Source organism: Xenopus tropicalis, chromosome 9, assembly GCF_000004195.4.
Source record: "Xenopus tropicalis strain Nigerian chromosome 9, UCB_Xtro_10.0, whole genome shotgun sequence".
NCBI lineage: Eukaryota > Metazoa > Chordata > Amphibia > Anura > Pipidae > Xenopus > Xenopus tropicalis.
Window position 1 is genome coordinate 7,964,414 of NC_030685.2, and position 15,514 is coordinate 7,979,927.

General features: G+C 50.8%; 1 protein-coding gene across 3 annotated transcripts; it reads right to left on the reverse strand.

The window, feature by feature from the left end:
• Nucleotides 1-259: 259 nt before the first annotated feature.
• Nucleotides 260-13,529, reverse strand: pfas (phosphoribosylformylglycinamidine synthase). 3 transcript variants are annotated; one of them, NM_001142220.3, is given in 30 exon segments: nucleotides 260-1,208; nucleotides 1,482-2,151; nucleotides 2,227-2,382; nucleotides 2,462-2,614; nucleotides 2,697-2,811; nucleotides 2,891-2,982; nucleotides 3,059-3,269; nucleotides 3,347-3,492; nucleotides 3,583-3,702; nucleotides 3,795-3,950; nucleotides 4,171-4,254; nucleotides 4,336-4,516; nucleotides 4,622-4,852; nucleotides 4,933-5,064; nucleotides 5,144-5,254; nucleotides 5,947-6,108; nucleotides 6,199-6,260; nucleotides 6,354-6,510; nucleotides 7,080-7,153; nucleotides 7,434-7,562; nucleotides 7,643-7,774; nucleotides 7,861-7,989; nucleotides 8,188-8,312; nucleotides 8,726-8,866; nucleotides 9,014-9,119; nucleotides 9,232-9,418; nucleotides 9,762-9,867; nucleotides 9,950-10,085; nucleotides 11,387-11,527; nucleotides 13,442-13,463. In NM_001142220.3, coding segments are annotated over 28 exon segments (3,975 nt in total). In that variant the 5' UTR covers nucleotides 11,505-11,527; nucleotides 13,442-13,463; the 3' UTR covers nucleotides 260-1,208; nucleotides 1,482-1,828.
• Nucleotides 13,530-15,514: the final 1,985 nt, after the last annotated feature.

Sequence of the window (15,514 nt, forward strand, 5' to 3'; positions counted from 1 at the left end):
ATTGTGCTTAGTACAGGGGAATCCCTATGTGCCATAGTTTTATGGTATCTCTCTGTACAGGCTATGGGCAAACTTAGGGGGCTGTTCCTGCTAAATTGTGCTTAGTACAGGGGAATCCCTATGTGCCATAGTTTTATGGTATCTCTCTGTACAGGCTCTGAGCAAACGTAGGGGGCTGTTCCTGCTGAATTGTGCTGTTAGTACATAACAGTTGGCACCCCAGACGCACAGACAGAAGGCAAAGTAAAACCCCCAATATAGGAAAAAGCCACAAGATTTTATTGTTATCTTCTATAAGAACAAACAGTACCGTGTAACCTTGGGGGCGGCAGCCAATCCGCTTCTAGCAGCCCAGGCACCGAAACTGCTTTACCTAAGTAGTGCCTGCAGCAGCCAATCAGAACATCCCGCATAGATCACATGTGTGTCCCTCTTATATTCAGTGCCACAGCCACAGCAGGGTTAATTACTTTATATGTAGGTTGGATTTTAGGTTAATGAGCCGAATTAAAGGGGAACTTGCCATTCTCCAAAAAAAATAAAACACATAGTAGAATACTTGGAATGTAAATGATCAGGGTCCTAGTGCAAATGGCTCGTACCAGTAACAAAACCAAAGGGTCTGGCCTTCCTAGGAAGTATTGTTCCTTTCATAGACCTGAATAGAACAGCGCCCCCTGCGGGGAGATGCAGGCCAACCTGATAGAAGTCTAAGAAGCTGCCATTAGTATAAAAATATATCTTTCTGTAGTCTGGTATGGGATCTGTTATCTGGAAATTCATTACCCAAAATCTATAGTGCGGGAGATTTGGGGTGAGTGCTTATTTGTGCCCTGGGTACCCCTGGAACTATAGCAGGGTGACTGTTACCCCAATGTTTCTATATATCTGTAACCTAGTTATGGGCTAAGGGGGCCCAGCCTGAAGGCCAGTTAGGGGGGATTTGGGGTGAGTGCTTATTTGTGCCCTGGGTACCCCTGGAACTATAGCAGGGTGACTGTTACCCCAATGTTTCTATATATCTGTAACCTTGTTATGGGCTAAGGGGGCCCAGCCTGAAGGCCAGTTAGGGGGGATTTGGGGTGAGTGCTTATTTGTGCCCTGGGTACCCCTGGAACTATAGCGGGGTGACTGTTACCCCAATGTTTCTATATATCTGTAACCTTGTTATGGGCTAAGGGGGCCCAGCCTGAAGGCCAGTTAGGGGGAGATTTGGGGTGAGTGCTTATTTGTGCCCTGGGTACCCCTGGAACTATAGCGGGGTGACTGTTACCCCAATGTTTCTATATATCTGTAACCTTGTTATGGGCTAAGGGGGCCCAGCCTGAAGGCCAGTTAGGGGGGGGGATTTGGGGTGAGTGCTTATTTGTGCCCTGGGTACCCCTGGAACTATAGCGGGGTGACTGTTACCCCAATGTTTCTATATATCTGTAACCTTGTTATGGGCTAAGGGGGCCCAGCCTGAAGGCCAGTTAGGGGGGGGGATTTGGGGTGAGTGCTTATTTGTGCCCTGGGTACCCCTGGAACTATAGCAGGGTGACTGTTACCCCAATGTTTCTATATATCTGTAACCTTGTTATGGGCTAAGGGGGCCCAGCCTGAAGGCCAGTTAGGGGGGGATTTGGGGTGAGTGCTTGGGGGTTGAGGGGGTATTAAACCCAAACTGCATGAAAGTGCCAGTATCACTTTTATGGAAAGGTGCCACTTGGATTGTCAAAGACAAAAGCTGAGAAATCAGATTCCCATGATCCTTTGGTGCTGGGTAGAGAAGATATAAATATGCCGACCATGTAACAGGCAATGCATAGGGGAGGCGCTTGGGGTGCAATTAGTTATCCCTGCTTGGGTTCTCCTGGCACCAGCGGTACCCATTCTGGAAGAGACGCATCCACGGCGAGACATCCAATGAGTGGCGCCAGCTTTCCGGCATCCAAGGCCACTGCCACTTCATGACACAGCGCTCTGGGTGGGGCATCATGGCCAAGTGCCGCCCATCTGCAGAGCAAAGACCAGCAATTCCCAACGGAGAGCCATTTGGATTCATTGGGTATTCTTCCGTCGGCTTGCCTCCATCATCCACGTAACAGAGCGGCGCCAAGTGATTGGACGTCACATAGTCCTGCACTTTCGGAGATCGGAACCTCATGTATCCTGTAAGGACAGTTTTATTACTACTAGCATTATTTTGGTCAGCAGTTATGTCTACACTAAATAATGGCCACCTACCTTCGCCATGGGCCACCCACACTCCGAGCGTGGACCCGGCCATCCCTCGTAGCAAAATGGAAGGACTCTGTTGGATCTTCAGGGTGACAAATCGAGATTCAAACCGGCCGGAGAGATTGTGGCTGAGCAGAACCCCTTGGGTGGGGAGATCACCTACTGGAAAGACATACCTATATAAGCTAAGGGCAGGGTCCACCGGCAGACCTTGGCTAACTGCATTCAGAAGATCACTTACCTGTGTCTGTTGGGTTATCGGGTCCTACCCAGCCCAGAAGAGCCATCAGCTGGCACCCATTGCAAACCCCAAGGCTGAAAGTATCTGCCCTACGGCGGAAGTTCTCGAACTGCTCGCGCACGCTGGCATTGAACTTCACCGAGGCGGCCCAACCTGTGGAACAACGGGTACAGTTGGCCATAAGAACTCCAGCGGCCCACTATACACAGCAGCCTCAATGTCCTGTCGTACGTACCTTTGGCAGACCCTAACACATCAGCGTAGCTAAATCCCCCAACAAATACAAGTCCCCTGAAAGAGTCCAGGGTGGTGCCTCCAGCAAGAAGATCTTCCATGGTGACATCCCACACCTGCAGAGAGGATATGAAGGTTTAAAGGCCACACTGTTCCAACAGCACATTGGCGGGATACAGGGAAAATAAGATTTACCTGAAATCCAGCCATTAGGAGAGATGCCGCCATTTCCCGGTCTCCGTTGCTACCCTCTTCACGCACAACAGCAACACGCGGTTGGTTGCCACCTTTGTTAGGAGATAATTTGGTAAGAATTTACCGGTGCAACAGTCATGTAGACTCATGTCAACCTTCTTAACTCACCGACTGATGGAGGAACCAAAGGTATTTCAGACGGGTTAAAAGTCAGGTGATAACTTGGCCCCTCCCTCACTCTCAGCCCAGCCTCCTCCTGCGATACACAGCTTGGATTGGCCTGAAGGCGTTCAAGTTGGAAACTGGTCTCCTCCCATACGGCTCTGAGGGAACCCAACTTCTCGTTGACCACCTCCTGCCCATTGGCACGGATTCGGACCTGGAAACAAACACAAAGTTCTTGATATTTGTCCATATTATATGTTATTTAAACTTCCATTAGACTCCACCACTGACCATAGACGCTGGGCCACGTTCCTTGGTGCATCCGATCCTCACGCATTCCACTCCTGCTGCTCTGTAACGTTCCATGACCAGTTCTACACTTTGTTCTGCAACCTCTAGAACCAGGCCCGGTTCCTCGGCAAACAGCAGTTCCAGCACTAGATGGAGAAGACATTAAATGTATATGGTGGTGGAGAACCTTCATGGATCTTCACAGCTTTATTTTCCTGGTGTCCCGTTCCTCTCACCATTGGTGCAGGAGGAGGAAATCTCAATATCCAGGCCACAGTTTCCAGCAAAAGCCATTTCCAGGATACAGGTGACTAGGCCTCCATCACTGACGTCATGGCCGGCGCTAAGGACGCGGTCTGAGGGAGACAGTAGGGGGTCATTAGCAATAAACTCCAACAGTAACATGTTCTTCTAAGGACTGGGCACTTTTCTACCGCCCTTGTCTCACCTCTCAGCAGCTGTTGGGTGACGTTGAAGCAGGAGATTAAAGTCTGAGGGTCATCGAGGTCTGGGGGGGTCTCTCCCAGCTGTGAGTAGCACTGAGCCAGGGCGCTGCCCCCAAGCCGGTGCTGACCAGGGCAGAGGGGCAAATACAGTAAAACACCTAGGAGGAGATAAAGGGAGTTAAAGCCGTTTGTGACCAGGCTAGATCAGCAAATGATCATCAATCAACTCCCTAATTAAAGGGGAAGTCATCTTTTACTGGAACTATGTAAACCTCCTAACCAGTTGCTAGCCATAATTCCACCATATCTTGTGCCAACGCATTTCACTCCTATTCAGATTCATTCAGTCTGGGTGGCTACCCAGGAAAGTGGGGTTACCTTTCTGCCCTGGGTTCTTAAGATCGGGGGTCACGGTGGTAGTTATGTCGGGGCAGACTGCATACACCGAGATCACTAGCGAACCTGCCAAGACCAAAAACAGCGAGTCAGAAACCGAAGGAATTTTATTGGGCGGTCACAACATTAACCCCTCGTGCTGCTCACCTGGAGCTTTAACTGTTTCTGTGCCCACTCTGGCGGCCATGCTGAGAGAATCTTTTCCTCCATCGATGGCAACGCCGAGCTGCGCCATGACATCACACATAGCTGCACAGGCGTCGTAAAGCAAGGCGCCTTCTCCGGGCAGCTTGGCGGCCCACATCCAGTTCCCGCTGCATTTCACATCCTGTAAAATGGCGTGAAATGAATGGGCATATTTATAAAGTTATTAACCTAACTAAGTATTAGTTATTATACACCTAATGGATGGTGGTTTTATAAAGCTGCTGACCTTTAGGTCCGTCACTTGAGCAAAGAGGAGATTGGTTAGTGCCTCGGCCACCGCCAGTCTTGCCCCAGCTGCAGGATTCAGTAGGCTTTTGATTGGCTGTTCTCCTATTGCTGTAGCTCCTCCTACAATGTCCGAATAAGACAGAGACACCACAGCCACGTCGGCCAATGGAGTGTGAAGAGGCCCCACGCACTGCTGCTGGGCCACCAGGCCTGTGACGGAGCGGTCCACCTGATTGGATAGAGATAAAAAAAGGCCTTAGAATTGCATATGAAAGCAACGAGAGAAGGGAATATAGACAGCAGCGTTACCTTGTTGGTCAGGTAGCGTTTGCTCGCTACGGACGGCAACCTCAGCACGCGATCAAGCGCCTGCCCGACTGTCAGGCCACTAGGGAGCACCAGCGGCTGCAAGTTTGGTGCCACGCGGTTTAGAACAAACTCCTGTATAGAGAAGAGACGCCTGTCAGAAGAGGAAGGGCACTAGGGTCTCAATGGGCAATAACGTACAGTCGGAACGTACCTTGCGAGGCATTTTTCCTAAGACCCATTCCAGCTGGAGGTCAACGGGAACAGCATTGCGGTCAGTGGAGTCAGGGGCGGGATCTGTGTCACTGCCATTTATCAACACAATCTGAACGCAAAAATAGAGAGGTGGTCACAGATGGAAATCCATCCTTCCCGTCATTTAAAGGCAAACTATACCCCCAGAATTAATACGTAATCAACAGACAGTTTATATCATATTAAGTGACCTATTAAAGAATCTCCCCAAACTGGAATATATATATATCAGTAAATATTGCCCTTTTCCATCCTTTCCCTTGAGCCGCCATTTAGTGATGGGCTGTGTGCTCCCTCAGAGATCAGCTGACAGGAAGTGATGCAGCTCTAACTGTAACAGGAAGTAGTGTGGGAGCAAAAGACAGAACTCTGCCCATTCATTGGCTGATGGGGCCTAGCATGTATGTGTGCCTTGGCTTGTTTGTGTGCACTGTAAATCCTATGATCCCAGGGGGCGGCCCTTAGTACTTAAAATGGCAGTTTCCTACTTAGGATTACCCAATAGCACATACTACTAAAAAAGTATATTTTTATGAATACGTCTATTAAAGCTTTAGGTATACACCATAATGAACATGGGGGGGTCATTTATAAACACTGGGCAAATTTGCTCCTGGGCAGTCACCTGTGGCAACCAATCAGATGTTGTGATTTTATTGATCTACTTGCAGCTGGCTCAGAAAAGCTAATCACTGATTGGTTGCTATGGGTTACAGCAATAAAGAATCAGTGCTGTATATTCTGGGGGGAGATAAAGCTTACCCTGCCATCCCCGGTGATCTTGCCCACAAAATCCACAGGAGACCTCTCCCGCCGGCACACAGAGCGCAGGAATTCGGCATCGTCGGGGCGCAGGAGCAAAGCGTTGGACTCCTGATATTCTGCTCCCCATATCTCCAGAACACTCAGGGTGGGGTCCCCCAGCTGAAAGGACAGAAGGCAGTGAATAGATCCAAGAATAAACTTGACTGGGGGTGAGACATCATTCTAATGAGAGTGCAGAAAGGGACAAACCTGGAAGCTTTTAGTGTAAATGACTGCTCCTTGGGGCTCACTGAGCTCCTTCAGGACGTTCCCTGGGGGAGAAAAAAAAACATATTGGAGGGGGTGAATAATAAGCACGGAAGGGGCAAGAGGAGCAAATAACGGAGAATTAAATCCATTCTCACCGTTGCCCCCGGCTCCCTGATCGTGAATGCTGCAGATGGGGTTCTTGCCTCCTCGCTCCACGCAGGCCCGTACGGCCCGATTCATCTTCTGCTCCATCTCTGCATCTCCACGTTGCACTGCCCCAAAATCCAGCTCGCTGGCGTTATCCCCCTGGACCTATATCGTAACAGACGTGATATGATTATAGCACTGCAAAATAATAATTTAAAGGGAAACTATACCCCCAGAATGAATACGTAACCAACAGACAGTTTATATTATGTGAAGTGGCCTATTAAAGAATCTCCCCAAACTGGAATATATATATCAGTAAATATTGCCCTTTTACATCCTTTCCCTTGAGCCGCCATTTAGTGATGGGCTGTGTGCTCCCTCAGAGATCAGCTGACAGGAAGTGATGCAGCTCTAACTGTAACGGGAAGTAGTGTGGGAGTAACAGGCAGAACTCTGTCTATTCATTGGCTGATGGGGCCTAGCATGTATGTGTGCCTTGGCCTGTTTGTGTGCACTGTGAATCCTATGATCCCAGGGGGCGGCCCTTAGTACTTAAAATGGCAGTTTCCTATTTAGGATTACCCAATGGCACATACTGCTAAAAAAGTATATTTATATGAAAATGGTTTATTTAGATGAAGCAGGGTTTTACATATGAGCTGTTTATGCAATATATTTTTATAGAGACCTACATTGTTTGGGAGTATAGTTTCCCTTTAAGCTCTGAATACCTGAATAGAAGAGGCAGCTCCACCGCCAACCCCAATCCTATAGACAGGACCTCCCACTTTAACCACGTGCATGCCTGAAAAATAATTGAAAAAAAAATGACAGAAAAGCCAAGCAGGCAGCCATCTCTCAGGGCTAGCCACACTCGGGCATTGAGCTGACCATCTACAGTCATGGGGTGGAGTCAGGCAACACTGGCTTTAGCTCATGGTGGAGAAACCTGCTCGTTGGAGAAGAGCTGGAGTAAAGCTTCATGCTTTAGCCGCCATGTTTAATAGGATAGATATTCAGTCTGGCACAATTGAGTTGAGTTTAGTTGGCCCAACTGCCACCTCCTCGGCACAGGAAGTCCTTACCAGGCTCTGGGGCCTCCTTAGTACGGTGAACATCCTCCATGGATCCGATCCCACCACTGAACATAATGGGTTTCACCCACTCCCTCCTTTCTCCCGAAGGCAACCGCACTCCAAAGGAACGGGCAAATCCTGAGGAACAAAGTATCAAAAGCCGATTTTCATTTTTAATTTGCAATAAAACAAAATTTAAAAAAAAGAACTGTACTGACCGGCCAAAACAGGCTCCCCAAACTTGTTTCCATAATCAGAGGCTCCGTTACTGGCTTCAATAGCCACCTCCAGAGGCCTGGCAAACTGCACTGGGTACTGATATGCGGGGTCCTCCCAGGGAAGAGAGTATCCTGTGATGGAAGGGGAGCACCGACGGTCAGTAGGGCAGTAGTAAAGCAGCGCTGAGGCAGGGAGAGTACAAACACCAGTACTGTACCTGGGATGTGCAGGTTCCCAAAGCAGTACCCAGCCGTCCCAGCAATGACATGTGCTCCCCTGCCGGTGCTCTGCACGTCCCGAATGCGCCCTCCTGTTCCTGTCGTAGCGCCGCTGAATGGGGCCACGCCTAGGAGAGAAAGAGAAGAATTAGCCTACTCCTACCGCTCCTGTTATCACTCTCTCAGTCACCTCACACACTCACCTTCAGCCTCTCTCCACTTCCCTCACCTCCAGCCTCTCCACTTTCCTCATTCACCTTCAGCCTCTCCACCATTCACCTTTCACTCCTGCTTTACCAGTGCCTCCCCCCATTCTCTATATTTACCAGTAGGGAAGTTGTGGGTCTCTGCAGTGAAAATCAGGTGCCGTGTGGAGCGACAGAGATGATAGGGCCCAGCACATGAAGGGTCTGTTGGGATTAGAGATGCCACTTCTCTTCCCTGGATCGCACTGAGGAGGAAAGTACAAGTTGAGTAAGATCACATACCTGCAGTGCCACCTTCTTAATTTCCTTTCACTCACAGTGCCCTCTCCAAGTCTAATCTTCATCTTCTCCTGTAGGCTTCCACCCATCTTCTCCTGTAGGCTTCCACTCATCTCTTCCAATAATCTCCAACTCAACTCAAGCTTTTCTAAACCTCACAATTTCTTGTAAATCTACTCCAGTCCCCAGCCTCAATTCGGTTTCCTTCCCCTCCCAGCCTTAACTTCATTGCAATGTGCCCACCCACACCCCCTCATTAACCTTAGCCAGGAGTATTCCCATATCTACAGATGTCTTTCTCCCAATACATTTCCACTGTAGGATTGGGCAGTGCCCTTCAGTGAATTAGTGGCGTCACTTTACCAACCAGTTTCCATACCTGCTGTTGTCACAGAACTTGATGACGTTGTTGGGATTACTGGTGTCCTGAGTCTTCATGATCATGTCGAACAGAGACATCTCCTTCTCCTGCCCGTCGACCTTTAATTTGCCCTTAAAGAACCAGTGGCGGCTGTGCTCGCTGTGACAGAGACATTTAATTTAAGGACTGACAGACTGCGGGCAATAGAAAAAGAGTGCAGTTGCGGGTTTGTAGAATGAAACGATGAGAGAGAGAGAGAGAGAGAGAGAGAGAGAGAGAGAGAGAGAGAGAGAGAGAGACCGAGACCTGTTGGACTGTGCAAGATCAAAGCACTCCACGCTGCTGGGGTTCCGACCCACGCGCTGGAAAAGGCTGCTATAGTAATCAAGATCCCAGGAGTCGAAGGCCAAACCTGGGACAATCGGAGAGAGAAGCTGGTCAGATAAAGAAGAGAGAAGTAGAGATGGAGGTAAGTGGGAGAGAACGTGACAGATGAAGAAGAGGCAGAATGCCGTCCCACTTACCTAGCTCAGTGTTGGCCTTTTCCAGTGCTGCCCTGCCTTGCCCCAAAATATCCACCTCGTACACTTTCTCCGGTCTAACGGACACCTCGAAACTCCTCACCGGCTCCGGGTAAACGCATTCCGTCATACGGTCGTACAGAGAGGCTAGCAGCTCTTGCTCCTCACTGCCCTGGGGCCTAGTCTGGAACTGAAAGGGTTAAGCCAAAGGCTGTAAGGCCCAAAGTAAAAAGCATACATAGAACATCCAATGATCGCAATTTGCTTTTGCTCTTGGCTAACTGGGCATGCTCAGTTCTTCTTAACTTAATTACCAAACACACCCTCCAGTCTAGCAGCCAATGAAGAGATGGCACTGCTGGTTTCCATAGAAACTCTGCTAGAGGAACAAGTATTTTCGCCTAACCTACTCTCCTGAGCTCAGTTTAAGTGTTACAGGGCACATTTCAAGCAGGACTTTTTATAAAAGTAAGTTCTGCCCTTGTAAGCCTGCATTCTTCATTGCATGAACGGTTTGCAGATGGATTTCCTACCTTGATGAGATACCTCTTGGAGCACTCGATCCTGTCCACGTTGGTCAGGCCAACAGAGCGGCAGATGGACACAGCATTGGTGGAAGTCGCGGTGGAGAAATTCAGTCTGAGGAAACAAAAAGCAAATTCTGGCCCATTTGCGTCTCAGAGACGGACAAGAACAAGTGGAACTGAGGGGACCCTCTTACCTTGGGCCGATCTCTACCAGCAGGTCAGAAGGCTCCGAGTGAAGGGATGAGGTGTCAGAGATACTCTGAGGGTCAAAGGGGCAACTAAACAGCCATCGAAGGGCGTCAGTCTCCTGGCTGGATGGGGCCGCGGGACCTAGGGATAAGGCTTGGGTTACACACTACTGAGCCCAACACAAGGGGTCCGGCTAAATTTACAGTAAAAGCAACAAAGTAAAATGTAAAAAGTTCCATGTTCCCCAGTATAATGCATAGATACACCCTCTTCTCTGTAATAATAAAACAGTACCTGTACTTGATCCCAACTAAGATATAATTACCCCTTATTGGGGCAGAACAGCCCTATTGGGTTTATTTAATGGTTAAATGATTCCCTTTTCTCTGTAATAATAAAACAGTACCTGTACTTGATCCCAACTAAGATATAATTACCCCTTATTGGGGCAGAACAGTCCTATTGGGTTTATTTAATGGTTAAATGATTCCCTTTTCTCTGTAATAATAAAACAGTACCTGTACTTGATCCCAACTAAGATATAATTACCCCTTATTGGGGCAGAACAGCCCTATTGGGTTTATTTAATGGTTAAATGATTCCCTTTTCTCTGTAATAATAAAACAGTACCTGTACTTGATCCCAACTAAGATATAATTACCCCTTATTGGGGGCAGAACAGCCCTATTGGGTTTATGATAGTGATTTCCCCCCCCCCCTCACCCCCAGCAGCCGATCAGCAGAACAATGGGAAGGGAGCAAGATAGCAGCTCCCAGTAGGTATCAGAATAGCACTCAATAGTAAGAAATCCAAGTCCGGCTTGGGACTCCTCCAGTTACATGGGAGTAGGAGAAACAATAGGTTAGCTGAAAGCAGTTCTAATGTGTAGCGCTGGCTGAAAGCTCAGACTCAGGCACAAGGCACTGAGATGGCGCCTACACACCAATATTACAGCTACAAATACATTTGTTGGTACAAGAATAAAAGGTTAAATGGCAGAGGGAATTATTTGCTGTGTAACAGTGTCATTTAGAAATAAAAGTACCCCATAAATATCATGGTAGTATCCCTTTAAGGTATGGAGATCTGAATTATGGAAAGACCCGTTATCCAGTAAACCCCACATCCTGAGCATTCTGGATACCGGGTCCAATGACTGTACCTATAAGGCAGAAGTGACAGAATTCCCCGCACCCTCACACACATATTGTTGTGGCACACTGGCACGTTAGCTATGCCCAAGGCCAAACAGCCGCATCGCTGGGTCACGGTGCCACGGGGAGGGGCTGCTATTAATCCAAAGGTCACAATAAGCAGCTGAGCCACGGAACCATGTTACTGGGGAGGACATGGTTAATTTGCCCCTCACCCCCCAGCTAATACCCTATGGCCTGACCCCAACTACGGCAGTGGGATCCCCCGAATAAACCCCCACTCTTACCTGTCCAATTGACATTGTAGCACAGCTCCCTCTGCAGGCTCTGTATATTCTCCGCACCGGGCAGCCGCAGGGTCTCTGATGAATTCTGCAAGGAGCGATAGAAGTGCAGGACCACCATCTTCCCTGCACGTGGGGGCACTTCTGGAGATGACAGGGAATTGTAAGTAAGCAGGAGGGGGCGTGCATACATAGGTTCAATCTAGCACGAGGGCGGGCTTACACAAGGAGCCAGGGCGGGCTTACACAAGGAGCCAGGGCGGGCTTACACAAGGAGCCAGGGCGGGCTTACACAAGGAGCCAGGGCGGGCTTACACAAGGAGCCAGGGCGGGCTTACACAAGGAGCCAGGGCGGGCTTACACAAGGAGCCAGGGTGGGCTTACACAAGGAGCCAGGGCGGGCTTACACAAGGAGCCAGGGCGCAATAAACAGGGGATGCCCCTTACAGAGTAGGGAATGGCCGGGCACACAATCTGCAGGAAGTACAGATGCCCCTTACAGTATGGCAGCACGTTTGGGCACATACACTCATTTGAGTATAGATGCACCTTACAGAGTGAGAAAGGCAATTGGGCACAGAAGGGGGCACTTGCAGGGCACACAGAGGATACAGGGATGCAGCAGAACTACAGAAAGGAGCTGGAGGGCAGCACCCACTGATGAGTACAGGAAGAGGCAAATACCGACATGGTTAGAAGGTATAACTGGGACCCCACCCAATGCCCCCGGGCTGCCAGAAATGCAAGCCAGTTGGACGGCACAGGATAATGCTACACTGCACTGGGGCAGCCAACCAGCAATCAGATCTGCGTAGTCTCATAAACGTTAGAAAATGAAAGCAAAGATCTGATTGGTTACAATCTATATAAATGGGCTCCAGTACCTGGGTGCATAGGGACCCAGCACCCATCTGTACCCTATAGGAACAGGACTGGCCAGCAGCAGCCCACATGGCAGGGAACTAGGCTGGCCACATGGCTAGTCATTTAGTAACAGCCAATAGAGAAAGCCAGACCCTGCCTGCAACCAGAACTGCAACTCCCAGCATCCCCTGTAAGCCCACACACACACTGTGGCACAGAGTGATACCCAGTCAGCCCTACACAATCTGACACTGGCCCACATTACACTACAACTCCCAGCATCCTCTGTAAGCCCACACACACACTGTGGCACATAGAGTGATACCCAGTCAGCCCTACACAATCTGGCACTGGCCCACATTACACTACAACTCCCAGCATCCCCTGTAAGCCCACACACACACTGTGGCACAGAGTGATACCCAGTCAGCCCTACACAATCTGACACTGGCCCACATTACACTACAACTCCCAGCATCCTCTGTAAGCCCACACACACACTGTGGCACATAGAGTGATACCCAGTCAGCCCTACACAATCTGGCACTGGCCCACATTACACTACAACTCCCAGCATCCTCTGTAAGCCCACACACACACTGTGGCACATAGAGTGATACCCAGTCAGCCCTACACAATCTGGCACTGGCCCACATTACACTACAACTCCCAGCATCCCCTGTAAGCCCACACACACACTGTGGCACATAGAGTGATACCCAGTCAGCCCTACACAATCTGGCACTGGCCCACATTACACTACAACTCCCAGCATCCCCTGTAAGCCCACACACACACTGTGGCACATAGAGTGATACCCAGTCAGCCCTATAAACTCTGGCACTGGCCCACATTACACTACAACTGCCAGCATCCCCTGTAAGCCCACACACACACTGTGGCACATAGAGTGATACCCAGTCAGCCCTACACAATCTGGCACTGGCCCACATTACACTACAACTCCCAGCACCCTTGGCTACAGGGGAAGTTAGGAGCTGTAGGGGGGTAGGGGTACAGGTTGCTACAGGTAATGGACATTTGCCCCTAGACACTGGGTAAGGGCTGACCCGCAGTAGCCCCACTGGCCGGCACTCACGGCTACAGCTCTATGCGCACAACGAGAACTTTTCCAGATAAATCAGCGCAATCAGGTACCGACCCACTATCCCAACATCCCCGCAATCGCCTTACCCAAACCACGTGTTCCCAGGCCGGCACTGCTACAAGCTACTGACTAACAGGGCAGGGGGCGGGACTGGCAGCTATATCCCGCCCCCTGCTCTGTCCCTCAGTCAGTCAGTAGCTGCCAGTCCCGCCCCACGCTCTGACCCTCAGTCAGTCAGTAGCTGCCAGTCACGCCCCACGCTCTGACCCTCAGTCAGTCAGTAGCTGCCAGTCCCGCCCCCTGCTCTGTCCCTCAGTCAGTCAGTAGCTGCCAGTCACGCCCCACGCTCTGACCCTCAGTCAGTCAGTAGCTGCCAGTCCCGCCCCCTGCTCTGTCCCTCAGTCAGTCAGTAGCTGCCAGTCCCGCCCCCTGCTCTGTCCCTCAGTCAGTCAGTAGCTGCCAGTCACGCCCCACGCTCTGACCCTCAGTCAGTCAGTAGCTGCCAGTCCCGCCCCCTGCTCTGTCCCTCAGTCAGTCAGTAGCTGCCAGTCACGCCCCACGCTCTGACCCTCAGTCAGTCAGTAGCTGCCAGTCCCGCCCCCTGCTCTGTCCCTCAGTCAGTCAGTAGCTGCCAGTCACGCCCCCTACTCCGTCCCTCAGTGGCTGCTAGTCCCGCCCCCTGTGGAACTTGCGGCTACTGACTGAGTGAGGAAATGTGTTGGGGGCGGGACTGGCAGCCACTGATTGACTGAGGGACGGAGTAGGGGGCGGGACTGGCAGCTACTGACTGAGAGAGGAAAAGTGTAGGGGGCGGGACTGGCAGCCACTGATTGACTGAGGGACGGAGTAGGGGGCGGGACTGGCAGCTACTGACTGACTGAGGGACGGAGTAGGGGGCGGGACTGGCAGCTACTGACTGAGAGAGGAAAAGTGTAGGGGGCGGGACTGGCAGCCACTGATTGACTGAGGGACGGAGTAGGGGGCGGGACTGGCAGCTACTGACTGAGAGAGGAAAAGTGTAGGGGGCGGGACTGGCAGCCACTGATTAACTGAGGGACGGAGTAGGGGGCGGGACTGGCAGCTACTGACTGAGAGGAAAAGTGTAGGGGGCGGGACTGGCAGCCACTGATTGACTGAGGGACGGATAGGGGGCGGGACTGGCAGCCACTGATTGACTGAGGGACGGATAGGGGGCGGGACTGGCAGCTACTGACTGAGGGAGGAAAAGAGTAGGGGGCGGGACTGGCAGCCACTGATTGACTGAGGGACGGGTAGGGGGCGGGACTGGCAGCTCCTGACTGAGGGAGGAAAAGAGTAGGGGGCGGGACTGGCAGCCACTGATTGACTGAGGGACGGAGTAGGGGCGGGACTGGCAGATACTGACTGAGGGAGGAAAAGAGTAGGGGCGGGACTTCCAGCTACTGTCTGAGTGAAGAAGAGGGAAGGGGGCGGGGGCGGGGGCGGCACCGGATAATGGAGGGATAGGGAAGTTTGGGCGGAGTTAGCGAGACTAAAGCTCGCAGGTAAAACAGCAAAGGGCGTGGCTAGGGAGATGGGCGTATCCGTACGCTTGTAAGGCATATAAATAATGTGCCAGCCTCTCTGTGAGGGCATACATCTGCTGTGTAATTACACGGAGGGTTTAGTCACATGTGCGTGCCTGTATGTCCCCTCCCCGTCACTAATTGCCCTGCATCCTTCTCATGTGCCCCCCCCGCCCAGCGCCAGAAGGGAAACCCAGTGTGGCCCGGCTAGTCAGCCATTTCACTATACCGTATTATTATATACACTCCCATAACCTGCCTGTGCCACAGCAGGAAGTACCTCAGGGAAAGCCAACTATCCCTCAGGCCAGACATACAGTCCAGCCAATAATGCTGTCATGGTGTATATACACAGGTTACAGGGCGCAGTCTCCCCGGGGGAATTCTTAGAACTGAAAGGCACAGAGCAATCCAAACCCAACACACAGGGCAGGAGAGAGTTTATGTTCATGGAAATAATTGGCTCCTGGCGACTCTCGCTTGCCCAAGGCGGCATTCAGGCTGAACATAGAAACTAAACTGGCGCCTTTAGATTAAGGATTAATCATTGGATTGTCTGAAAGGAGAAAACTATGGGGCTGAAACCAGATCGACTGGGCACGACAGTTGCCCATG

Bases quoted from the DNA above. Each gene is read 5' to 3' on its own strand.
- pfas (XM_012970190.3), bottom strand. From the start codon at position 11,504: ATGGTGGTCCTGCACTTCTATCGCTCCTTGCAGAATTCATCAGAGACC. The intron at 7,990-8,187 runs GTAAATATAGAG...TTTCTCTCCTAG, and splicing joins GACCCACAACTTCCCTACTG to GCGTGGCCCCATTCAGCGGC. The intron at 6,109-6,198 runs GTTTGTCCCTTT...CTGTCCTTTCAG, and splicing joins TTTACACTAAAAGCTTCCAG to CTGGGGGACCCCACCCTGAG.